The sequence below is a fragment of the Capsella rubella genome, unplaced genomic scaffold, assembly GCF_000375325.1.
Source record: "Capsella rubella cultivar Monte Gargano unplaced genomic scaffold, Caprub1_0 scaffold_4, whole genome shotgun sequence".
Lineage (NCBI taxonomy): Eukaryota > Viridiplantae > Streptophyta > Magnoliopsida > Brassicales > Brassicaceae > Capsella > Capsella rubella.
In genome coordinates this window covers 10,781,024-10,803,433 of record NW_006238920.1, presented here as the reverse complement: position 1 = coordinate 10,803,433, position 22,410 = coordinate 10,781,024, and the positions used below count along the sequence as shown (strand labels likewise).

Sequence of the window (22,410 nt, the reverse complement as noted above, 5' to 3'; positions counted from 1 at the left end):
TGAGGTTTTCTCCTAGCGGTGAGTAAACCGGAGAAGCGTAATCCTCTGTATAATTTCACTCGGTTAAGAAAATCAGACCGGGTATAATCGGTTCGAGCCTATCTCGTTTATTAAGCTCCGCAAATTTGATTTGGTCTCACCAAAGCTCGGATTAGTAGCAGACGGCAAGGAGGAGGTGGGAATAAAATGCCGGTGAGAGTCGTGGAAAGCAACACGCCTGCTCAAGTTCCAGGTTTTTAACGCTTCTTCGGTTTGATCCTATTCTTGATTTTATGGTTCTTACTCATTCATTGAAATTGTTGTCACTTAGGAACCGATCCTGGGAATCGATCACAACTTCCGCCTAGTTCACTTCTTGGCGCTGGCCAGGTAAAACGATTTATAAATGAACAAAAATTTTGATTTTGCATGAATCTTTCTAGGATTGTAATGGGATGATAAATTTTAATACTTGGATTCACGAGCTGTTCTCTTTGTTTAACAAATTGACTTTATAATTGTCTGACCATAGAAAAAGGTTGTGGGAATATTGTAGGACTAGAAGGAACTCTGATTCTTGTATTTATGCTTGTGCATCTCTGGTTATGTGTGCACACTCTTTTTTTATGAACATAGCCTTAAGTGTAAGCAGAATCTGAGTATACCTACCTTTATATATAGATAAAGACATTGTCTTTAGGTATTCTTGTCTTTGGGTATTCTTATCTGTAAATTTGAAATTCGATGTTCTGAATACTTGAAATCGCTAGAATTGCTTATTTTCTGTTGGTTCAGTCGATCGACTGTAGTAGTTTACAAACTCTGCTTCATAATTGCTTGTTACTATACTGAATGTAAATTTTGTGGGTGTGTAACTATTGCAATACATGAAGGAAATTTATAATATCCATCTTGTTTTAGGCTTTGAGCTACTTAGAAAAGCAAAAGGAAAAAAAAACTTAAAGATCTTGTGCATCTGTTGTTTAGACTAGACAAATCATCATTCATATGCAGGCACCAAACATTATGGGGCCATATACTTTCTTCCAATTAAATCTGCAACTTATACCAATGTTTTAGTTGGTTAAAGATTGTAGAGTACTGCTGATTTGTTTTTATATGATGTAGAACTTGGCTTTGACTGGCTTGATATATTTTTTCATGTTGACTTGTATGCTAAATCCAAGTGCACTAATGAGTTATATCTAGTAGGATTTGTAGAACATGTATTGGCTTGAAACATAAAGATGAGGGCTTTTGAGTTGTGGCATACATACATGTTTTTATGCTGCAGGCATTTTCTGGTACGCAAAATGTCTCTAATCAACAGAAGGAGGAAGCTTGGAGAGTTAACGTTCAGATACAGGGAGTCGACCTTGAACATGGCTATCTTTGTGGCACCATGGAAGCTCTAAACGTCCCCATGGCCGACACTCCTGTGAGCTCCTACGGTCTTACTCGTTTGTTGTCTCATTTTACTGCCCCTTGGAATACAATCACAGGAATGATTCTTGACTGTTGTTATGTGTGTCAGGTCATAACATTCTGGGAAGGGGAAATCGTTGATGGAAAGAATTATACCTTTTACACTGGAAAATGGGAAGCCACGTATGTCACAACCCCTTTTTCTAGAAGATTTTAAACTGATGATTTCTTGTAGTAATTTTTTTTTTTTGAATTTGTTCTGTCACAGGAGGGAAGATGATATGAGACATTGGTCAAAGTTCCCATCTTTTTCGCCTCTTCAGGTAACACACAGGTAACTTGCTTGTAGAGTCAGTAACATCTCTTAAGCGATTTTCCGGACTTAATCCTGCAGGGAATATTTGAGGCTGATGGTGGCAGGCAATTGGATCTTCAAGATTACCCTTATATATTTATGGTACAACTCTCATTTGATCCTATCAATTCTTATCATCACAGTTTCTCTCCAAGGATCCCATATAACTCCTGCAACTCCGGTTTATTTTCTGGTGGTGCAGAGATGGAAAGAGCAATACTTTGTAAATGTTGGCACAGATTGTGGACTAACAATAGCAGGATTTTACTACGTATGCTTCTCCTGCAGTGACGGATCCATCAGTGGTTTCTATTATGATCCAAACAGCAGGTTAGTCCAAGATCTTCCTCATGTTTGTTTACAAACTAGAATCTGTTGTTTTGAGTTATAGAAAATTTGGTATTTTTTGGTTTGTTTTGGCCAGTCCGTTTCAGAAACTGGAGCTTAAAACAGTAAACGAAGGAAGATCTGGTTTCAGTTTTTCTTCTTACGAGTTGCAATGATGAAAAAGCCAAAGGCAGCCATCAGACAGCGCCATATGATGCTCCCGTGGGCACATGTAAGGCACGTGATCCAGTAGACGTGTCAATTATTATTATAAGATTATTTAGTAGGATATTTCTTTTTTTTGCTTAGGTAGCAGACCAAACCAGTGAGAACTAAACTACTCTTTTGTCATTATGGTACAAGCTGATATTCTAAGTCATATCACATTTTCAATCACCAAATCTCTCAAAAATATTACCAAATTGTTTGAAATTGCTCTTAAGTACTTGTATGAAGCCAAGTAAAGTAAAAAAAAAATACTACTAAAGATGAATATTTTATTATAACTATATAAAAAAAAAAAATTGATAAATAGTAAACAGACCTCATCCAAATCCCATAAAATCGTTATGGGGCAATAGTAAAAAAAGATTACAAAATCGTATGGAGCGAAAGCTAAAAATATGGAAAAACCAAAAACGGTCCCGTGAAAGGAGATGGGTCACCTCTCCAACACTCAAGATGCTTTTCGCCGTGTAATACACAAAGCATGCATAGACGAGATCAACGGATTCAAAATGGTCCGTGGAGTACACGTTCTTACGTCGAGCGTCGTACACTTGATGATTAAATTTACATAATAAAAAAGTTGTAGTTTCCAGATTTTACGACCCTCCGAAAGGGGAAAGAGCATAAAGAGAAACAAAACAACAATTATCTTTGAAACTCTCTCTTTATCTCTCTTAGATCTATGCCTGAAGTGGAAGTAGATAACAACGAAGACGAAGCCTTCCGAGATTAACAGGTTTCAGTTTCCTCAATTTTTTTCCTCATCTTGTTTTATTATTACTACCTTTTTTTCCAAATATTAGATCTCTGTGTTTTGGAAAAACTAGTGTTTAACTTCGAGGTCAAACTTATACTTATGCTTCTTCTCAAGTTTCTTAAGATACTGTTTGATGATTTGATTAGCAACGTATGTGTATTCACAGTTGCAAAGGATGATTGAAGTATTGTTTTGATCATTGAGTTTTACAAAACTCTTTTCTAAAGTTGAAGATCAATAAACTCGATAAGTGTGTTTGATGATTAAAGATCCATTCATCGTATGTTTATCTTAATCTGTGTTGTTGTTTTCATGGTTTCTTACGCAGGGTCCATCACATGATCATCAGTAGTAGTAGAAATGTGTTGAAAATGGAAACAGTTGAACTGAGCAAGAAGAGGAAGTTTCAGACAGATCAATCCGAGTTATCATTATTACCTCTGTCCAAGCACGTTTGTTTCGCCAATGTTGCTTGTTCTGAAAATACCAATGGTAGCTCGGAGATTGATACAGAGTGTTCAATGTCATATGTGAACTCAACAGCTTCTATGGAATGTAACAACGAGGTTGAGATGAAAGAGGAATCAACTGGATCGTGCGGGGGAGACAAGATGACCTGTTTCGATAGCCATCTTGATTTCATCTATGGTACTCAGAAAACAGAGGATTACTCAGAGAAAGACATTGAAAACATTCTCTATCTCGATGACGATGACGAAGAAGCTAAAGGATGTAGTAATGCTGCCAAGTTTGTTCTGTCATCTGGGAGATGGACTATTAACCAAGGTAAAAAACCGGTTTTTGGTTTGACCATATTGAATCACTTGAACCGGGAATTCACTAACTTGGTTTCATCATGTGTGCAGCAGATTCTACTCTACACGACACACAGAAGCCTACAATTGATCAAGAATTTGAACAATACTTCTCAACGCTAATGCTGTGACTAAATGATGTTTAGGACTCAAGACATATATGAAGAGATGTACATAGAGAGCTGTACTCGTTCTGTTTTGATTCTTGTCAAACCTTTAAAATGTTCAACTCAAAAGTAATTAGAGAGCTTCTTTTAAATGTTTGTAATTTTGTAAACAGCTTACAAATAAACCAGAGTCTTTTTTTTGTTCAAGCTCTATAGTTTTCCAACTTTCAAGATTTTGATTAGCTGCAGAGACAAAACTTTATCTACTTATGTCTGAATCAGATATAAATTTTAGAATCACAAAATCATATCTTTCAATAAATCTCGTATATTATGAAAATGACTCGAGAGAAGAACAACAAGCATATATGCAAGGGGCAATTTATAATGTTGATGACATCTATTTTTATGGGCCGATACTTATGGCCCATTGGTTGTTACTTAGTCCACAACAGGCCCGATACAAAAATAAAACCCGATTACTTGTTTAGTTTTTCGTGAAAGTTTATCATTTTCTTCATACAGAAAAACCTTAAAATTAGTTATAAATATTTTCACACGTAAAGTCTAACATCTATTTATATGATTTCGTTTCATATGTATTAATTAATCATAGTATCGAAACCAAACGTAAATTAGAGATTTGAAGTATGATGGAAGCAAAACATGCTTCCACGACCTTTGGTTTTAGTATTAGCATACATGGCTTTATCATAATTTTAGTACTTAGAAGTTTTGGGTAAATTAATTGAAAAAATGTTGTAGTTGAACGTGAAGAGATTGATGTCTTGCAAAGAGAAACACGTCTGAGACACTTTCCCCCATAATTCCCGATTTGCCCATCCTTCCATAATCATCATCATCTCCCAATTCTTTTGAAAATCCAAATAAAAATCTCAAATTCTAATCAATCTCTGGAGATTTCGAATTCGCTGGTTTGAGTTTCGACGGAGATGATGGAAGATAGAAATGGAGGAAACAGATTGGATCGGAAGAAGACAATGACGATGAACTGGGAAGGATTAGGAGATTTCGAAGAAGACGAAGACGACGATAGGTTCTTCGAAACTCATGATCGTCTCTCTTCTGCTCTAGCTTTCGACATTGCTGCTTCTTCTTCCGACGAGGACGAAGACGAGGATTTCGACGATTGTCGCCTTTCGTTTTCCTCCGCCGTCTCTTCCTTAACCACCGCCTCTAGGAAGTTCCGTACGCCGGCGATGTCGCCTGATTACGATATCTGGATGGCTGCTCCGGGATCGATTTCCGAGCGGCGTCGCCGTCTTCTCCATGGGATGGGGCTTGTTAGCAATAAGGATATGGTCGGTGCTGTTTCGATTCGTCGTGTTGTTTCTAATGCTAGTACTAGTAATGGTGATGATAAGATGAAGATGAAGATGAAGATGAAGAATAAGATTACGAATAATGGTGAGGTTGATGGTGTGGAGAATGGTTTTCACGGTGAATCATCGGAGATTCTGGATCACGATCATGACCATGTTCCTGTTATGCTTGCTCGGTCGAGATCGGAATCAGATATTGAGAGATTTTTCATTGAGAAACGGAGGAAAGATGAGATTTTAGGGAAAATCTCCAAGCAGCGCCTTACGAGAACCTATTCCACAATTGGAGCTACGCGGACAAGGGTTTGTCAGTACCAAACTCCCATCAGACAATCCCCTGCGGTTTGTCGAAATGGGAAGGCTCCCCGCGGTGGTGGCTCAGAGGCGTTGACATCGGTAATGTCGAATGCGAGGGTTGGTGCGTTCTTCTTGATTAAGAATCTTGACACAGGGAAGGAGTTTATAGTGAATGAGTATGATGAAGATGGAATGTGGAATAGGCTTAGTGATTTGCAGACAGGAAAGCAATTAACTTTGGAGGAATTTGAGAAATGTGTTGGCTATTCACCTGTGGTTAAAGAGCTTATGCGTAGAGAGAATGTGAATAGGATTAACTACGAACCTATAATGGATCTTCGCAAGTTCAATTCCTATCTTTCAAAGAGCGTGAGGCTGAGCAAGAGAAGAGGGGCTGCGTTGTTGAAGAACATTAAAGGTGTTGCTCATTCTATGAGTTTACGGGCTGCGGATAAAGATGTAAGCGATGGAAGCAGTGATAGTCCTAGAACAGGGAAAGATCATAAACACGGTAAAGCTAATGAGTGGGTGAAAGTGAGGCAAACAGGAAAGTCGTATAAAGAATTGAGTGCTTTGCATATGTGTCAAGAGATTCAAGCTCATGAGGGTGCGGTCTGGACAATCAAGTTTAGTCCAGATGCTCATTATCTTGCGAGCGGAGGAGCGGACAGAGTCATTCATGTGTGGGAGGTCCAAGAATGTGAACTAATGTCTATGAATGAAGGGAGTCTCACTCCCATTCATCCCTCACTTTGTGACTCTGGGGAGAGATCATTGGCTGGAAATGAGATAACTATGGTAGAAAAGAAAAAGAAAGGAAAAGGCTCATCGGGAAGAAGAAATAATCAGATTCCGGATTACGTCCATGTTCCTGAAACAGTCTTCTCCTTTTCTGATAAGCCTGTTTGCTCTTTGAAGGGTCATTTGGATGCTATTTTGGATTTGTCATGGTCCAAATCTCAGCTTCTCCTTTCATCTTCCATGGACAAAACAGTCAGGTTATGGGATCTAGAAACCAAAACATGCCTCAAATTGTTTGCCCACAATGACTTCGGTGAGACACATCTTTTGTATCCGGTCTTCACATCTAGCTATAATTTGCTGCATACCCTTTTGACCTTATTGTCCTATTGATTCAACAGTGACATGTATTCAGTTCAGTCCAGTGGATGAAAATTATTTCTTAAGTGGATCACTTGACGCAAAGATAAGGATATGGAGCATACAAGATCGACATGTTGTGGAATGGAGTGATCTTCATGAAATGGTCACTGCTGCTTGTTACACTCCAGATGGTCAGGTATTTCCTCTGTTTCTTGCAGTAGTCAGCAAAATCCAATCCATGCCGGTTCTTTAATGATGGAAATTTCTGTTTTTTCCTACTGAAGGGTGCTTTTATCGGGTCACATAAAGGAATTTGCCGTGCTTATGATACTGAAGGTTCTTCCTAAGCTCTTTCTGATACAAACATAACTTCCTAGTTGAATACTCCTTTTCATTTCTATGCGTTTTTTCTTCTTCTGTAGAACAGATTGTAAGCTGAACCAAACTAACCAGATTGATGTTCAGAGCAACAAAAAATCACAAGCGAGAAGGAAGATCACCAGTTTTCAGGTTCGTTTCCTGAAAAACCAAAACTCCACCTTAAGATAAACACCATTAACTGTTAACAACTTGATGCATTATATAGTTTTCCCCGGTGAATCCATCCGAAGTTCTTGTCACATCTGCTGATTCACGGATTCGAATTTTAGACGGTTCTGAAGTTATTCATAAATTCAAAGGTGAATTCTCTACAGGCATTGGCTGATTGAATCGATGAGCTAACAACAACAAAAACAAAAACTGATACTTTTGTTGACAGGCTTTAGAAACACGTGCAGCCAACTCTCTGCTTCATATAGCCAGGACGGGAAATACATAATCTGTGCGAGCGAAGACTCTCAGGTTTATTTGTGGAAGAACGACAGTCACCGAACAAGATCAACAGTCACGACACAATCTCACGAACACTTTCACTGCAAAGATGTCTCAGCCGCTGTTCCTTGGCACGGTCATGTTAGAGGCGAGCCACCACCTGTTCAGGTTCACTCTAAACGCCACTCAAAGCGCATATCCACTTCGAGCCAGCCTTCATCCTCCACAGACTCACCAACAAGTGATGACACCTCGGCAACGGCACCAACTACATCTAAGCGCAATAAAAAACCGGGGTTACCTCCAATGCCTAAGAAAGCCGCTATGCAGAGTCCGCAGCAACCAGAGGAAGAAGCGGGACCTGAGCTGGGAAGCAGCGAGTCGTTTCGGTCGAGTATGAACAGTTCGGAGCAGCATTCGTCAAGGTTTGGGGAATCTCCATCGATAAACACATCGTCAAGGTTATCTTCATGGTCGTGGTTCGACAGTGGTGGCCACGGTCCACAAACTATACATCCAACGGCATGGGGGATGGTGATTGTAACGGCTACTGTTCATGGCGAGATCAGATCTTATCAAAATTTTGGCTTACCGAGACGAATCGGTCGGCAAACGACACTCTTTTGATTTTAAAAAGGAAGGAACCGGTCTCTATTTTCTTGATTTTGTATCTTTGTTGCTTGTAGAGTACGTAAAGAAACTGTCTCATAGTGTTGAGAACCTCTCCCGACGTTGAAAATATTTTGTATTTGTATCATATCAACACAAACAAAAACTTGTGAAGTTCTCCAGATAGAAATCAAAAACAATTTACTCCACTTTTTTTTCTCTAGATAACAATGGGATACACCAAAAAAGAGCCAAAAGTAAACTGAAAGTTTTGTTAATTAACATGTAAATAAATCTACAAGCAAGACGAAGCTACATCATCCAGAAATTTAACGATGACCACCGCCACCAGAAGAGTCTCAACCGGAAAAGGCGATGTTGTCATGATGCTGATGTTGTGATGACCGTCATTGTTATATCATGATGATTGATGATGATGATGATGAAGCTGGCCAGTGCTGCAGGTCAGACTTGGAATATGTTTATTCCCTTTTGACTATTTTCCATGTCAACAGCATCGGACAGATTCTTCTTTTTCCCCCAATTTCTGCAACCAGAGACGACACAACATGCTAGAAGAAACACAGCAAAGCAAGCTAGGACTATAAATGTAATGAAAGGAACATCCATCTTTTGAGAGAAGAAGATTAGGTTTTGGGTTTAAAGGGAAGGAAGTGCAGGTATTATATTTAACTCAATCTAGAAAAAATAAATATATTTATAATTTGGTAAATTTTGAGACTGGATTCATTAATGCTAAAGTCTAGTTGCATTAGGAAACCTAATTATATTTGGGGAAAAAAAACCTTGACAAATGACTTGTTGTAGGAATCGAAAGTCTTATTTAGATTTAGGTTGATTATAAATTAAAAAAAAAATAATATAGAAAATATATAAAAGTTTCAATATTTTAGTGTAATAACTTTTAAATTTTAATAAAATTTTATATTTCTTTAATAATTCAAAACTTACAGCTGTATATTTTTTAGCAGTTTGCTTGTCTTATTGATTGTTTTTTTTTTTGGTCGAATTCTTATCTTATTGATTAGTAAACACTAAAGATTTTGATTATTTTTTATTAATTTGTTTGCCAAATGTATCAAGTTTTGAAATAAAGTTTTCAAAAAGGTTAAATTGGAAAATCAATGTATGTACATATATAGTAAAATTAAATCAATGTATATTTGCATTTTTAATATCTTTTTCATCAATCAATCACTTAAGAGATAGTGAGTACTACATAGGAACGAACAAGAACTATGAAATCATAATTGCGAAAGTGACCGAATGGGTTATTTTCGAGAAGCCCCAATCACACGTACACGTACTGATGTACTTGTGAGTTTATGATAACAATGTTGATAAATATTACTTCCACACGTCAAGATTGTCACCAAAAACTTCGAAGTGATAATATATGATAAGTTAGTACATCATATAACAAAGTTGGAGTTATTAACAAATCAAATTCCGGATTCATGATTTTTTTGAATTTTCCAAGTTTTAGCTGTTTGACAAATTCCTGGTACCTAAAGACAATAATTACCAGGGTAGAGTGTAGTCAAAAATCATAATATAGTATAGGAATTGAATAATGAGTGTGGTTTATTTACAATCAACCAGATTCTATAAAAATATATATATATGAAGTTATCATAAGAAACAAAACCGTGTGGTACAAGTCCTCTTGTTTGATCAATTATTGTATGATATGGCATTGTTGATCAATTATTGAAGGGTAAGTTTGTTCCAAATACAAAACAAAACAAAAAGTGCTAATCAAAAAATAATAGAAAATGAGAAGGTGACAGCTCATCGTCTTCAACTTTAAAATTTTTGTTTTTGCAGTTGTGTTGGCCTAAGTAATCAATCACATGATTCTTTTGTTCAAAGTTGGTCGTAAATCAATAGCTGTATTCACTGCATTTACACCACACACATGCCTCAGATCGATCGAGTAAGCCTTTTGGATTTAGTTGTCTTTCGTGTGGTTCTCGAGTCTCAACTCTTGTATATATACTTGCAACAAGTTCCGAATTAAAAATAAATTATTTACTAGCTAGTCGGGTAAAACAGCTTAAACAAGCTCATAGTTTTCTAAACCAGAAAGCTTATACTACGATAATCCAAAATATATAACTCTGACGTTTATAGAAAAATAATTACTTTATACCTATAAGCTACATATAATAATTATGCTGTTATTTAAAGTGAAAACTCTTATATAAGTAAGTAGATTAACAGTTAGCCCAAAAAAAAAAAAAAGTATGTAGATTAACAGTTAAAAATTTCTTGATATTCATTACAGAGGTATGATTATTTCCTAACCATAAAGTTTACAAAAATATATAATTATATTGAGTATATGACTATCATATTTGACAAATTGCGGTAAACCTAAACTTCTATAGTCAGAAAAAGTGCATTGTTTAGTTCCGGTTGACGCATGAGAAAACATTTGATTCAAATTGAATACGTAACGTAACTGTATGTATATTCTTAGATATTGTAATGAAAATTTAACATGAAAAAAATTGCCAAAAAAGAAAAAGAAAAAAAATGGGAAGCACGTAAAAGTGGAACAACGCGTTGGCTTTTTTCTCACCCTATATATAAAGAGCATTGTTGCCTCTAATCTTTCTCTCCTTCCCTTTTCTTCTTCTGCCTTTGTCCTCTCACCACTTTGTCCTCTGCGTTTTCATTAGCTCTTCATTTGTCTTAGATCAGGTTCGATGATATATACAGATCCTTCTTGATCTTTTCTTTTCTTTTCTTTTTGTGTTGCTATTCTCGCATTTCTCATGATTTGAGGATTTGTTCTTTTATTTTTATGGATACTTTAGGCTACATGCATTTATGCAAGCTTGAAGAAATTCTTGTAATCTATTAGTCTTCATAGTTTATATGATGAAAAAACTACATTGTACATAGGCTTTGTTAATTTGTTATAGAGGTTCTCTAGTGTCAAAATGCGTCAAGATTGATATTACCTATAAGGTTTTAGTTTTAAAATACTTTTTGAATTTCATAGATCAAATTCAGTGAATATTTTAATTGTACTAATAAGATTATACAAGTCGTTGGTGTGACATCAGCCAATCAAACATATAATTCTTATCCCCAAACATATGGAGAGTTAAACTTGCACACTTTGTTCCCACTACTTGTTTTGTCTGAATCTATATTTCCTCCTCTTTCTTTGATTAAGCATCATTGTCACTGAGTCTAAGATTCTCCCTTTATATAAAGATTCTCGAGGAGTGAGTAAAACCAACGATAAGCATCCCTCATCGACTACAAATGGAGATTGAGTGCCCAAAATATGATACCCTTTTGTTTGGTAAGGTCTCTAATTCCTCTGTTTTTTCTTTGTTCTCCTGCAATTTTCCTCTGTTTTGTTATCTAACAAAATCTATATCTTTGTGGGAAATATTTAGATCTTGATGATACCCTTTATCCATTGAGCTCTGGGATTTCTAAAGAATGTGGACAGAACATCAAAGGTGACTTTTGTTTTTTGTCCGAAAGTAATTTCTTGTTTTGCAAGTCACTACGTTTTCTTTAAAATTTGGTTGTGTTTTTTTTGGTAGATTACATGGTGGAGAAGCTTGGAATTGACAAGAATAAGATCCTGGAGTTATCTAATTCACTATACAAGAATTATGGAACTACCATGGCCGGTCTTCGAGTAAATTTACTTCTCTATTTTGTACTTGAATTAATACATATGGCTTAATTCTTAACCGTGTTTAATCATATTTATTCTCAGGCTATAGGTTATGACTTCGATTACGACGAGTATCACAGGTATAATATATATATATACAAAAACCATTGGGATAGTGTCATATTTATTATTCTAAATTGTCTTATTGTTTCCTAACAGTTTTGTACACGGGAGACTACCTTATGAGAACATCAAACCAGATCCCATTTTGAGAAGTCTCTTACTTAGCCTGCCTCTTCGCAAGATCGTAATGATTCTTCTTAACTTAATCATTCCTATAAAAAAAATATATCATCAAAAGTCTTAAATTTCTCATATATACGTATCTGTCACAATTCTTTCAGATCTTCACGAACGCAGATAAGTTACACGCAGCAAGAGCCCTAGAGAGGCTAGGGTTAGAGGACTGTTTCCAAGGAATACTTTGCTTTGAATCATTGAATTCTACTAGTCTTGACAACGTCAGTGAGGACAAGACAGAGATATTCGACATCATCGGATACTTATCCGATCATGAACAGCCAGTTACCGGTATACCTAAGACACCTATTGTCTGCAAACCATCTGAATCCGCCATAGCAAAGGCTCTTGATATCGCCAACATCGACCGTCAAAGAACCGTTAGTGCCTCTTAGAGCTTCTTCATAAAATCTTTAAGACCCATTTGTTTGTTTTGATAAAATATCTGTTTCTTGTAGTTGTTCTTCGATGACAGTGTTCGAAACATTCAGGCTGGTAAACGCATTGGTCTGGATACTGTTCTGGTAAGTTTTGAGAAAAAACGTATAGTGAAGGGCCGAGAATATAACAGTGGAGTGATGATGTGAATTGTGAATTGTTTGGTGTAGGTGGGAACTTCACAGAGAGTGAAATTTGCAGATTATGCGTTAGAAAACATTCATAACCTTAAGGAGGCTTTGCCGGAGCTCTGGGAATCGGAGGCTAAGCCTGAAAATGTTAGTTACTCCGGCAAACTTGCCGTTGAAACTCCGGTGATAGCCTAATAATTTAACCAGTCCCGGTTATTTGAAAGATTCCAGCAGAAAATTTAGTTTTTCTTTTTGGAGTAATCTGTGTTGTAGTAGTATTGTAAATAGCCTTTTTCCTTCTGGCTCATATTATGAGTTTAATAAAAATATAAAAAATCAGAGTCAGATGGGTCGAACTATAAATTTCAAATTACACGAAACGCTGGGCTAATGGCTTTGGCCCAATATAAAGTCAGGCCCGTTTAAAATTCAAAATAATCCAAAAGATAAGGTGACGTGGAGAAGAAAATCGGAAATTCGATATCTCCTCAGCTCCTCACTCTCTCTCTCTCTCTCTCGACTACAATCATCTGATTCTGAGCTATCAAACTCTTCAGTCAATGGCGATGATGACGACAACGACGACGAAAACATTCTTCTATACACAAATTCCTGCTAACAGTCACAAATCCGGAGCTGTAGCTTCTTCTTTTGTCTCAGTTCCTCATTCTTCGTCTCTTCAATTTCGCTCGCTTGTTTCGGATTCAACTTCAATTAGTGCTCAAAGTAAATTAACCGGGAAGCTCAGAAGAGTGTCGGTTGTTGTTTCCGCAGCCGCAACATCTGAACCTCTCACCGTACTCGTTACCGGTGCCGGTGGAAGAACAGGTTCACTCTCTCTCTCTCTTTCTCTCTCACTCACTCTCTTAGATCATAAAAATTGCTGTTCTAAGAAGATTTTTTTTAGATTCTCTCTACAATGTGGTACTGTGCAATTCTGTAAGAACACTGTTCAATGTTGATGGTGAACGTGACAGGGCAAATTGTGTACAAGAAATTGAAGGAGAGGTCGGATCAGTTTGTGGCGAGGGGTTTAGTGAGGACGAAGGAGAGCAAGGAGAAGATCAATGGAGAGGATGAGGTGTTCATTGGGGATATCAGAGATCCTGAAGCTATTGCTCCTGCTGTTGAAGGAATTGATGCTTTGGTCATTCTTACAAGCGCTGTACCGCAGATGAAACCCGGTTTTGATCCTAGTAAAGGAGGGAGACCTGAGTTCTACTTTGAAGATGGAGCTTATCCGGAACAGGTGAGAACTATATTACTAGTGTTGTGTGTTCTTGTGGATTTCTTAATTCTCCTTGGTTTTTGATAATTGATTTTTTTTGGCAGGTTGATTGGATTGGTCAGAAGAATCAGATAGATGCTGGTTTGTATTCATCATCTCTTTAATTTTTTTGTATGTGTGTTTCAACCAAGGTGCGTAACTGTTTATGATGATCCATCTTTGTTTGCTGAAACAGCCAAGGCTGCGGGAGTTAAGCAGATTGTTTTGGTTGGGTCGATGGGAGGAACTAACATCAATCACCCTCTCAATAGTATTGGCAATGCCAACATTCTGGTGAGACTCGTCGTTCTCTGTTTTCTTCAACCCAGAAAGACAAGTTTCACAGCAGATGTTCACAGTCTTTCTGCATTTTGTAGGTTTGGAAGAGAAAGGCTGAGCAATACTTGGCAGATTCTGGTATTCCATACACCATCATCAGGTACCTTTAATTGTTTACTTGATCACTTATATCCGATACAAATTGCATTGGCGGAATTCTCATCTTGCAATATTTCTCTTGGATTCAGGGCGGGAGGTCTGCAGGACAAGGAAGGTGGCATTCGTGAATTACTCGTGGGAAAAGATGACGAGCTTCTCGAGACAGAAACAAGAACAATTGCAAGACCTGATGTTGCAGAAGTCTGCGTTCAGGTGGGTTCATTATGATCAAAAGGGATTTCATAAACTGAATGATCCATCAACAGTCACCATATTTTTAAATCCAGTTTTGCTTCTCCTAATCCATGGTGTGTTCTATTCGAGCAGGCGTTGCAACTTGAGGAGGCAAAATTCAAAGCACTTGACCTGGCCTCAAAGCCCGAGGGAACAGGCACCCCAACAAAGGATTTCAAGGCCCTTTTCACTCAAGTAACCACTAAGTTCTGATCTGTTCTCTTTGTCCTCATAGCAGAGTCCTAGGATTGACACTGAGAGGGTTGAGTTCATTATGTGTCTGAACCGGCTCTTTCTATTTCTCATGAGTTCTTGCTTTTGAAATATATTTAGAGATCATCAAAACTCTCAAATAGCATTGAGGGACCACAACTAATAACTAAGAGCTCAGATTCCAAGCAGAAGAGCTTTCCAGAAATAGTAAAACCTCTTATTTCAATGTAGCCTTGGTCCTAGTGTGTACATCGTAGAAGTAAAAACCTTCTCTTTAAACCATAGTTCATCTAAGCTTCCTCTAATACGTGTTACAATCTAGATAATTTAACTCTGCTAGCAATATACAAAATCTCTGATCATCCCTAGCTACAAGAATACTGTTAGGAGAACCTAGCTGAGAAACCAACAAATATCCATCTAGAAAGTTATAAATAGGGACTTACATCAATATCATCTTTTAACAAGTTCTTCGGGATGTCACTGACTTTCATCTGCAAAAGAGATGACACAGTCTCAGTACAATGCCTAGAAAACATAAGATAGCATTTCGAAAGCAATGTGAATATGAATCCGAGCTGTACCTGTAATGCTGTATCTAGGAATTACAGGAGAGAAAAAAACAAGATATGGTTCTTTCTTATGTTGACGGGAGTTATCGGTCAAGCCTTGGAAACTGGTTTCCATACAGAAAGAGCCATGACGGTTCTTCCTTTCCACCCTTGCAAGAGCCACTTGTTATCTTGATCGATCACAAAATCCTTATGGTAGAATGTGTGGACCTTTTGCAGCGCTGTCTTCATAATGCTTGAGTCAAATGGAACTTGTACCAACCCTGACCTCATAGCACGGACGTGCCACTGCTTGTATGTCTCAGGCCTCTCCACTCTTTCCCAACCTTCGCAAGCAATTACATTCAATGCCTCTCTCCCAAAGACCTCCATCTCAAGGAGCATCCTCCCTTCGTCTTCCCCTGGCACAATTGTCTCAAGCATGTCGAAAATCGAGGAGAAATGAAAGAGAGCTTCGCGAAACCGTGTCACAAAGAACGGTGCATTGTATGCACCATTCACAATGCCAAACACAAAAAGATCGGGATTGATCTTCCCGATCAAATTGAGAACAGTGTCTCTACAGCTTTCTACTTTGACCGACTCATCATGCAAATTCTCAGCTCGGTACAGGCAATTAACTATAGTAACCTCATCTCTGTCTATATCGAGATCTTCAAGTTGAATTGCATCCCACTTCTTAGCAATTGCTTTATACTCAAATGGCACGCCAAAGTGTTTGGCATACGCTGCTAACCTTTGACCAGTTTCTTCAACCCGCTGTGCTGGACGAAACCCAGGCTGCGGAAACTCAATCCCGGTGATCCTAACCTTTGGTGATCCATACTTCGAAAACCGGTGAATAAGAGTTGGCCATTGGAAACCATAGAGGATACCAAAATCTATAACATGAACCCGCGGAGATTTATCAACAAGATCGCGTATGGTCTTATTGGTTATGAAATAAGAGAGCTTCCTAAAAGGACAACACGCAAGAAAAAGCTGGTGAGCCTTCAAGACAGCTGCAGCGGATCTCGGTTTACTCACAATCCCTTTATAAATCTGGCTTCCGGTACCCGCTAACCTCGCCTCAAGACCATTAGCAAAACAATGAGCCAATCTCTGGTTCCCATCACCAAACTGTGTAGAATGCAGCCTAATCTGTTGCAACAACTGACCCGCACACCTGCGATCATCAGCTGCAACAGCTTGAGCACAATGTATCAATAAACTTCTCAAATCCACAACTTCTTTTTTCCCATTTTGCCCTCCTCCTCCTCTCCCTCGTCCTCGTCCTCGTCCTCTGGGTCGTCTCTTCCCGCCTTGAGCCACTGAAGCTTTCTTCTTCTCCACTCCATTCTTCAGAACTTCACGCAACGCATCAAACTCCTTCATGCTCTCTTCTCCAGGAACGTGAACCAAGATCTTATCTACAACATCTGACCTCAAAATATCCTCACCAAACACAGCAGGTAGTTTACTACTCCTCTCTTCTTCCACACAAGTCTCATCACGGCTAGAGTTCTTCCTTCCTCTGCTCATACAACTCTCCTCTTTAAAATTCACAATCAACTCGTTTTGTTGAGGAAAAAACCTACTAGTTTCTTCAATCCCACGCCTGAACAACCATACAGATTGATGACTCTCCCGATTCGAATCAGAATACAAAGTATTCTTCGACGACTCGTCAATCCCATCTCCGTAGATAGTACTAGTAGTAACCAAACCATTAGATTGCGGAACACTTAGAAGCGATGAACGACCACTCTGAGGATTTCGAAAGTCTAAAGTAAAACCACCACTCAGTGGCTTGTTTCCACCATCCCCAAAGCCAATACAATCTCCGCCGGTGTAGTTACCTGGAACCACACGGTCAAGATTCTCACCAGCGAACGAAGAAGCCAAGTTTCGTTCAGGAGATGGAGGATACTTCTTACCAATAGCTTCGTAAAGCGATCTCTCAGCAGCCTCGAGATCTAGAGACTCTTGGAGCATGCAGACTTTATCATCCATGTCTTCCTCATTCAACATCTGACTAATGTATCCTAAAACAGCATCGGAGAAATCGAAATCATTAGCCGGGTCTTCTTCTTCCTCCATTTCCCGAATAAAAACCGAATTCTCCGGCGGAGCTGCGAGGACAGTGTTCCTACGATCGGAAGAGAGATTGAAATTGAAACCGTCGTAGAGTGTCACCGGAGTGAAGGTATGATTCGGGAGCAACGAAGTGGATTGATCAGGTAAACCGGGTAAACGATTCCGATTAATCGCACCAGAAATCCCGGTTAGACCTGGTTCAGTAATCATGTTCTCTAGATTGAGAGATTATTAAAGGAAGAAGATGATTAAGGAAGAAGGAGAGACGAGGTTTAGACTTTAGAGGGGTGGAGAGGGGACCGAGAAAAGGAATCGGAATAAATGCGTTTTCATTTTTTATATAAATAATTACAATTTTAAAAGGGGAAATAATTGAAAAAAAAAGTTTATTTTAAAAAGGTCTAATCTCCGAGGTAGGGAATAGCAAATCACAGCCGTTGGATCTATTATGCGTTTTTGTGGGGACCTGTCGTCGTCGTGCTTTTCATCAAATTTGTTTTTGACAATTAGCTAAAATGTTTCTTTTCTTATATCGGTTCATTACTCGCCACGTGTCGTCATTACAGTAAGTTAAAGCTTACATAACTGTTTTTTAAATATGCAAATTAGTAAGTAGTAGTACACTATATATAGTTTTTTTCTGAGTTAGTGGTAAGTACAGATATATAATGAGATTTATCTATAGTTTTTTCCCCCAAGTTGGATAGTTGGATGTACTAAAATCAAACCTTAATTAGTTTTATTTTTCTTTCTTTCTAGAACCTTAAAATTTTTTGACAAATCATTTTCTTAATTAAGATTAGGGGACTAGTTAACTAATAAGAGAGCCCCCTGGACATTTCCCCCCAAGACCACAATGGCTATGAACTTCGTTCCCAACTTCTACGATATCAACATGCTCGCCTAAGAAACGTAAAAGACCGGATGGATCAACTAGTGTTATGTAAAATAGCACAATGAAATACCTTATATACATATTGGTTGAGTGCATACGAAATCACGTGTATTGTTTGCATATCATTGTCTATATATAATATATGATATATCTCTTGTAATCTTGTTATGACATTTCGTTATCTTGCTTTTTCTTAGCCACTTTGTATGTTTTAATCCATTAAAACCAAACAAAACGTTATTCATTTCGTCTTAGCTAAGTTTGTTTCTTACAAATACACCGTGCGACGTCTAGATCTATGTAAGTCCATTATTATTTTTCACCGCAACACTATATGTCTATATATATATAACACATCTATTGGTAGATTCCAGGAGTTTACTGACGACTACCAACGTAACTTTAATGTTTCACGAGTTACCAACTAATATTTTGGACCATTTAAAGTTGTCATAGACTTATAGACCCAAACGAGAGAGGCAGCTCCATGCGCGCCAACATCGCCATGGATGAAAACCCCTTGGTAAAACTAGAGAAGAAAAGAGACTTTAGTTTCAAATCTTTTCCATGTTCTTCAAATGTTGGCTATATTAATGTATGAATACCATAGCTGGTCCTCATAGAAAGCTTGGAGCCCATGATCTTTTCAACACTGATATTTATTATTGAGTAAACATTTGTATACTCTTCCTGTTAACTGTTTTTTTCCTGTTAAATTGATCATCGAAACAAAATTTCTTGTTTTAAATAACTCAAATCATTTGGATAAAAATTATTTTCATAGTTACATAACACAATTCTAAAATTGTATGTGTTATCTTTTATCTTTTACTTGATAATTTCACCATTTCACGTTTATAAACGGAAAACCAAATTTTACATTATTTTTTTGGAAGCGTTCGAATAGTGATCTCAATTATTGTAAACAGTAAACACAGAGAGAGAGAGAGAGAGAGAGAGAGAGAGAGCTGTTGTAAACTCACCTATCCAGTGCCCTTAAAACTTACAACTCACATGGAACCCTTATAGAGAACTTGTGTAACAACAACAATTATATCCAGAGACACTCCACATGCACATGCTCGTGCTCATGTAATACGATAACTCTCAAAGAAGCTTGTCATTCAACTATTGCGGCCCTATCTCACCCAAATTTAATACAAAAACTTTATTATCGTTCAGAAATTAAAATTCACAAACAATACTATATTTATTTGTATGTCGACCTTAGTCTAACCACATGCTCTTAATGTGATGCTCTCTATTCGTTTGGTTCATTTATATGATATGTTCATAAGAAAATGTACATGTATATGTTTTTCCTTTTTTCTTTTTATAAGCATACACATACACACATGTATTTAATTATGTTAACATGCGTTATGACTAAAGAAACTATAGTATACATGCGTGCATGCCTAGATAAATGGCAAATAAAATACTATAAGCTATATACTTCGTAAAGAGGAAAGACAAACATACGTAATTGTGTTTGGCATTTGTTTTTGTTTTGATTCGAACTTTTTGGCTTTCTCGGTTCTCAAGTATGAATACCGAAATTGTTCTTTGGGTTATAATCGGTTAGGTTTTGGATGAACTATAACCAATAACCATGTCCCGATTTTTATATAATTCATATAAAATTGATGCAATTTCAGTTTACTCTATCAGCTGCATGAAGACAATGTCACCGTTTAGCTTAAAACAGAAAAGATCGATTCGGTTAAGTCTTGAAGTAATAAACCACAGTAAAACCGGTGAGAGGGATATCAATTAATTACCTCAAAACCCTGTAAATCTAGAAAATTACAGAAAAGCAACTTAATTTTACTGTAAAATTAAAAAAACCCAACCAGCCTCATCAGTCCCCATAAATACCCTTGGTCCTTCCCGCTTTCTCTCAGTACTATCCAATACACTTCTCTCTCTCTCCCCCCCCCCCCCCTCTAATAATGACGGCGACTGCGTTTGGGATCTGCTTGTGGTTGGCCGTTACGGCTTCTTTTCTCTTAACAGCTTCAGACGCCAAAATCGCCGGCGTTTATAGCGGTGGACCATGGCAGAACGCACACGCCACTTTCTACGGTGGTAGTGACGCCTCTGGAACCATGGGTATTACCATATTCACCGTTTTTAATTTCATTTCATACGTAACTATAAATTATGATTCCTAACTTGTTAATTTTTTTTATAAAGTTCCTGACTTTTTCTTGTGCTCTGTTTTTGTGGGTTTTGTTAGGCGGCGCGTGTGGGTACGGGAACTTGTACAGCCAAGGATACGGTGTGAACACGGCGGCCTTGAGCACTGCTCTGTTCAACAACGGGTATAGCTGCGGTGCTTGCTTCGAGATCAAGTGTACCGACGACCCGAGATGGTGTGTGCCGGGAAACCCCTCGATTCTTGTGACGGCGACGAACTTTTGTCCGCCGAATTTTGCTCAGGCGAGTGACAACGGAGGATGGTGCAATCCGCCGCGTGAGCACTTTGATCTAGCTATGCCTATGTTCCTCAAGATCGGTCTTTACCGTGCAGGCATTGTCCCCGTCTCCTATCGCAGGTCTCTCTCTCTCTCTGATTTTTTTTGTTTTTTTGTTTTTACCGATTTGGTTTCGCCGGCGATTATAATTTGGTGAATCGATAAGAATTTAACAGTAAATAGGTACGGTGAAGAATTCTAACTAGCCAGTATATATAGTCACAGCTGATATTTACATAAACACGCGTATGGATGTTGATAATAGTAACTTTTGCTAATCTAGATTATGTAAAATGAGATTAATGTTTTAAAGGGAACTAGTCTTTTGGTTGTGTGAAACATAAGAGGATTTAGTGTTTGATTTATTACTTGCTACTATAATATGGTAGATAATTAGTATAATCTTTTACAAACTTAATTAAGACACCTTTTTCATGTGAAATAGAAAATTTTTAAGATTTCTTATTGAGCTAGATAGTAATAAATAATAATAGTCGAAAATAAAAATAAAAACGCTTGAAGTGGTATTTTGATTGTATGTTTTTTTATTAATAAAGTGAAAAGATATTTGTACCGACTACCGAACATGTTATTATGAACTATCTGTGTGTTTTGTTTTCCTCTAGGTTTCTACTTTCTAGCACTTTTTAAGATAACGGCCTATGAGTTTCAGAGTTCAGAAACTGAGACCATCGCTCTCAATAGTATTATTATTATTATCTCAATATTTCTATTTGTTTTTTTTTTTAACTCTGAAACATTTTTATTTTTTCAAAATTATCTTTTTGGGAAAAGAAGCAGGACACAGTAACCCAGAGATCCATCTCCCTCTTTCTTTACCTCTTTGTCTTGTTGTTAATAATTGTTCTGTTTCCTCTGAAGGGTACCTTGTCGGAAGGTAGGAGGGATAAGATTCACAGTAAACGGGTTCAGATACTTCAACCTCGTTCTGGTAACTAACGTTGCCGGTGCCGGAGATATCAACGGAGTTAGCGTAAAGGGATCAAAGACAGATTGGGTGAGAATGAGTAGGAACTGGGGACAGAACTGGCAGTCCAACGCCGTCCTTATTGGCCAATCACTCTCTTTCAGAGTCACCGCTTCTGACCGACGTTCCTCTACCTCGTGGAACGTTGCTCCTCCCTCGTGGCAGTTTGGTCAGACTTTCTCCGGCAAAAACTTCCGAGTCTGACTGAAGTCTCTCTCAAACCACACCACACACACACACCCAAAAGAATCAAAATCTTTTTTCTTTTTTTTTTTCTCCAATACTTAAAAGAGAGATGTTGTTATTTTTATATTTTTAATATGGCTCAGACATTTTCCAGCCCTGGGGTTCTCCCTTTAATTTTCTCGGGAAAATTTTCCGGTGGCTTCGGGAAATTATTTTAGTTTTATTTCGTTGGTGGCATCTTCTTCTGCTTAGCTAATAAAAAGCCAGAGAGAGTGTAAACAAAACAGTCTGTGATTTGAGTCTGATGGACCTTGTAATGGGCCCTTGGGCCAAGTTATTTATAAAAATCTTAAATTCGGATTTCGTTCA

At 37.8% G+C, this 22,410-nt stretch overlaps 7 protein-coding genes across 9 annotated transcripts; 6 read left to right on the top strand and 1 right to left on the bottom strand.

Annotated features, from left to right (window-relative positions):
• The first annotated feature begins 128 nt into the window (after nt 1-128).
• On the top strand, nt 129-2,482 carry LOC17888207 (glucose-induced degradation protein 4 homolog). The gene is made up of 8 exons (XM_006294912.2): nt 129-232; nt 311-369; nt 1,274-1,417; nt 1,514-1,587; nt 1,673-1,727; nt 1,799-1,861; nt 1,962-2,089; nt 2,184-2,482. The coding sequence occupies exons 1-8, from the start codon at nt 187-189 to the stop codon at nt 2,260-2,262; spliced, it is 648 nt and encodes a 215-aa protein (XP_006294974.1). The 5' UTR covers nt 129-186; the 3' UTR covers nt 2,263-2,482.
• Nucleotides 2,483-2,952: 470 nt separating this feature from the next.
• On the top strand, nt 2,953-4,200 carry LOC17890004 (protein FAR-RED ELONGATED HYPOCOTYL 1). Its single transcript, XM_006294963.2, is given in 4 exon segments — nt 2,953-3,029; nt 3,031-3,050; nt 3,400-3,857; nt 3,938-4,200. Coding segments are annotated over 4 exon segments (591 nt in total). The 5' UTR covers nt 2,953-2,996; the 3' UTR covers nt 4,018-4,200.
• A 502-nt stretch (nt 4,201-4,702) lies between these two features.
• LOC17888024 (WD repeat-containing protein 44) lies at nt 4,703-8,341 on the top strand. The gene is made up of 6 exons (XM_006293578.2): nt 4,703-6,687; nt 6,776-6,933; nt 7,022-7,073; nt 7,165-7,247; nt 7,324-7,417; nt 7,498-8,341. The coding sequence occupies exons 1-6, from the start codon at nt 4,947-4,949 to the stop codon at nt 8,175-8,177; spliced, it is 2,808 nt and encodes a 935-aa protein (XP_006293640.2). The 5' UTR covers nt 4,703-4,946; the 3' UTR covers nt 8,178-8,341.
• Nucleotides 8,342-10,801: 2,460 nt separating this feature from the next.
• LOC17888393 (uncharacterized protein C24B11.05) lies at nt 10,802-13,040 on the top strand. Of its 2 annotated transcripts, none has more exons than XM_006294716.2 (9): nt 10,802-10,886; nt 11,409-11,499; nt 11,597-11,662; nt 11,750-11,847; nt 11,929-11,966; nt 12,046-12,133; nt 12,231-12,506; nt 12,585-12,650; nt 12,735-13,040. In XM_006294716.2, exons 2-9 carry the CDS (start codon nt 11,460-11,462, stop codon nt 12,888-12,890), a joined length of 828 nt encoding a protein of 275 aa, XP_006294778.1. In that variant the 5' UTR covers nt 10,802-10,886; nt 11,409-11,459; the 3' UTR covers nt 12,891-13,040. The 2 variants fall into 2 exon arrangements, with proteins under 2 accessions (XP_006294778.1, XP_023639882.1); XM_023784114.1 differs by having other exon boundaries at nt 10,823-10,886; nt 11,368-11,499.
• Nucleotides 13,041-13,185: 145 nt separating this feature from the next.
• On the top strand, nt 13,186-14,987 carry LOC17887797 (uncharacterized protein At2g37660, chloroplastic). The gene is made up of 7 exons (XM_006294527.2): nt 13,186-13,523; nt 13,673-13,944; nt 14,028-14,064; nt 14,159-14,256; nt 14,340-14,401; nt 14,490-14,613; nt 14,728-14,987. Exons 1-7 carry the CDS (start codon nt 13,256-13,258, stop codon nt 14,845-14,847), a joined length of 981 nt encoding a protein of 326 aa, XP_006294589.1. The 5' UTR covers nt 13,186-13,255; the 3' UTR covers nt 14,848-14,987.
• Nucleotides 14,988-15,042: 55 nt separating this feature from the next.
• On the bottom strand, nt 15,043-18,544 carry LOC17888612 (scarecrow-like protein 9). 2 transcript variants are annotated; one of them, XM_023784112.1, is made up of 3 exons: nt 17,336-18,544; nt 15,432-17,257; nt 15,043-15,341 (listed from the first exon to the last, which is right to left on the bottom strand). In XM_023784112.1, the coding sequence occupies exons 1-2, from the start codon at nt 17,703-17,705 to the stop codon at nt 15,510-15,512; spliced, it is 2,118 nt and encodes a 705-aa protein (XP_023639880.1). In that variant the 5' UTR covers nt 17,706-18,544; the 3' UTR covers nt 15,043-15,341; nt 15,432-15,509. The 2 variants fall into 2 exon arrangements, with proteins under 2 accessions (XP_023639880.1, XP_006296472.1); XM_006296410.2 differs by having other exon boundaries at nt 15,432-18,544.
• A 1,770-nt stretch (nt 18,545-20,314) lies between these two features.
• Nucleotides 20,315-22,410, top strand: LOC17889271 (expansin-A3). Its single transcript, XM_006294754.2, has 3 exons — nt 20,315-20,502; nt 20,630-20,948; nt 21,750-22,410. Exons 1-3 carry the CDS (start codon nt 20,343-20,345, stop codon nt 22,057-22,059), a joined length of 789 nt encoding a protein of 262 aa, XP_006294816.1. The 5' UTR covers nt 20,315-20,342; the 3' UTR covers nt 22,060-22,410.

Coding starts and splice junctions, on each gene's coding strand:
- LOC17888207 (XM_006294912.2), top strand. CDS start 187: ATGCCGGTGAGAGTCGTGGAAAGCAACACGCCTGCTCAAGTTCCAG. Junction 370..1,273: donor CACTTCTTGGCGCTGGCCAG/GTAAAACGATTT, acceptor TTTATGCTGCAG/GCATTTTCTGGTACGCAAAA. Junction 1,862..1,961: donor ATTACCCTTATATATTTATG/GTACAACTCTCA, acceptor CTGGTGGTGCAG/AGATGGAAAGAGCAATACTT.
- LOC17888024 (XM_006293578.2), top strand. CDS start 4,947: ATGATGGAAGATAGAAATGGAGGAAACAGATTGGATCGGAAGAAGACA. Junction 6,688..6,775: donor GTTTGCCCACAATGACTTCG/GTGAGACACATC, acceptor TTGATTCAACAG/TGACATGTATTCAGTTCAGT. Junction 6,934..7,021: donor GTTACACTCCAGATGGTCAG/GTATTTCCTCTG, acceptor TTCCTACTGAAG/GGTGCTTTTATCGGGTCACA.
- LOC17888393 (XM_006294716.2), top strand. CDS start 11,460: ATGGAGATTGAGTGCCCAAAATATGATACCCTTTTGTTTG. Junction 11,967..12,045: donor GATTACGACGAGTATCACAG/GTATAATATATA, acceptor GTTTCCTAACAG/TTTTGTACACGGGAGACTAC. Junction 12,651..12,734: donor TTGGTCTGGATACTGTTCTG/GTAAGTTTTGAG, acceptor TGTTTGGTGTAG/GTGGGAACTTCACAGAGAGT.
- LOC17887797 (XM_006294527.2), top strand. CDS start 13,256: ATGGCGATGATGACGACAACGACGACGAAAACATTCTTCTATACACAA. Junction 13,945..14,027: donor ATGGAGCTTATCCGGAACAG/GTGAGAACTATA, acceptor TTTTTTTGGCAG/GTTGATTGGATTGGTCAGAA. Junction 14,402..14,489: donor ATTCCATACACCATCATCAG/GTACCTTTAATT, acceptor TCTTGGATTCAG/GGCGGGAGGTCTGCAGGACA.
- LOC17888612 (XM_006296410.2), bottom strand. CDS start 17,705: ATGATTACTGAACCAGGTCTAACCGGGATTTCTGGTGCGATTAATCGG.
- LOC17889271 (XM_006294754.2), top strand. CDS start 20,343: ATGACGGCGACTGCGTTTGGGATCTGCTTGTGGTTGGCCGTTACGGCT. Junction 20,503..20,629: donor TGACGCCTCTGGAACCATGG/GTATTACCATAT, acceptor GGGTTTTGTTAG/GCGGCGCGTGTGGGTACGGG. Junction 20,949..21,749: donor GTCCCCGTCTCCTATCGCAG/GTCTCTCTCTCT, acceptor TTTCCTCTGAAG/GGTACCTTGTCGGAAGGTAG.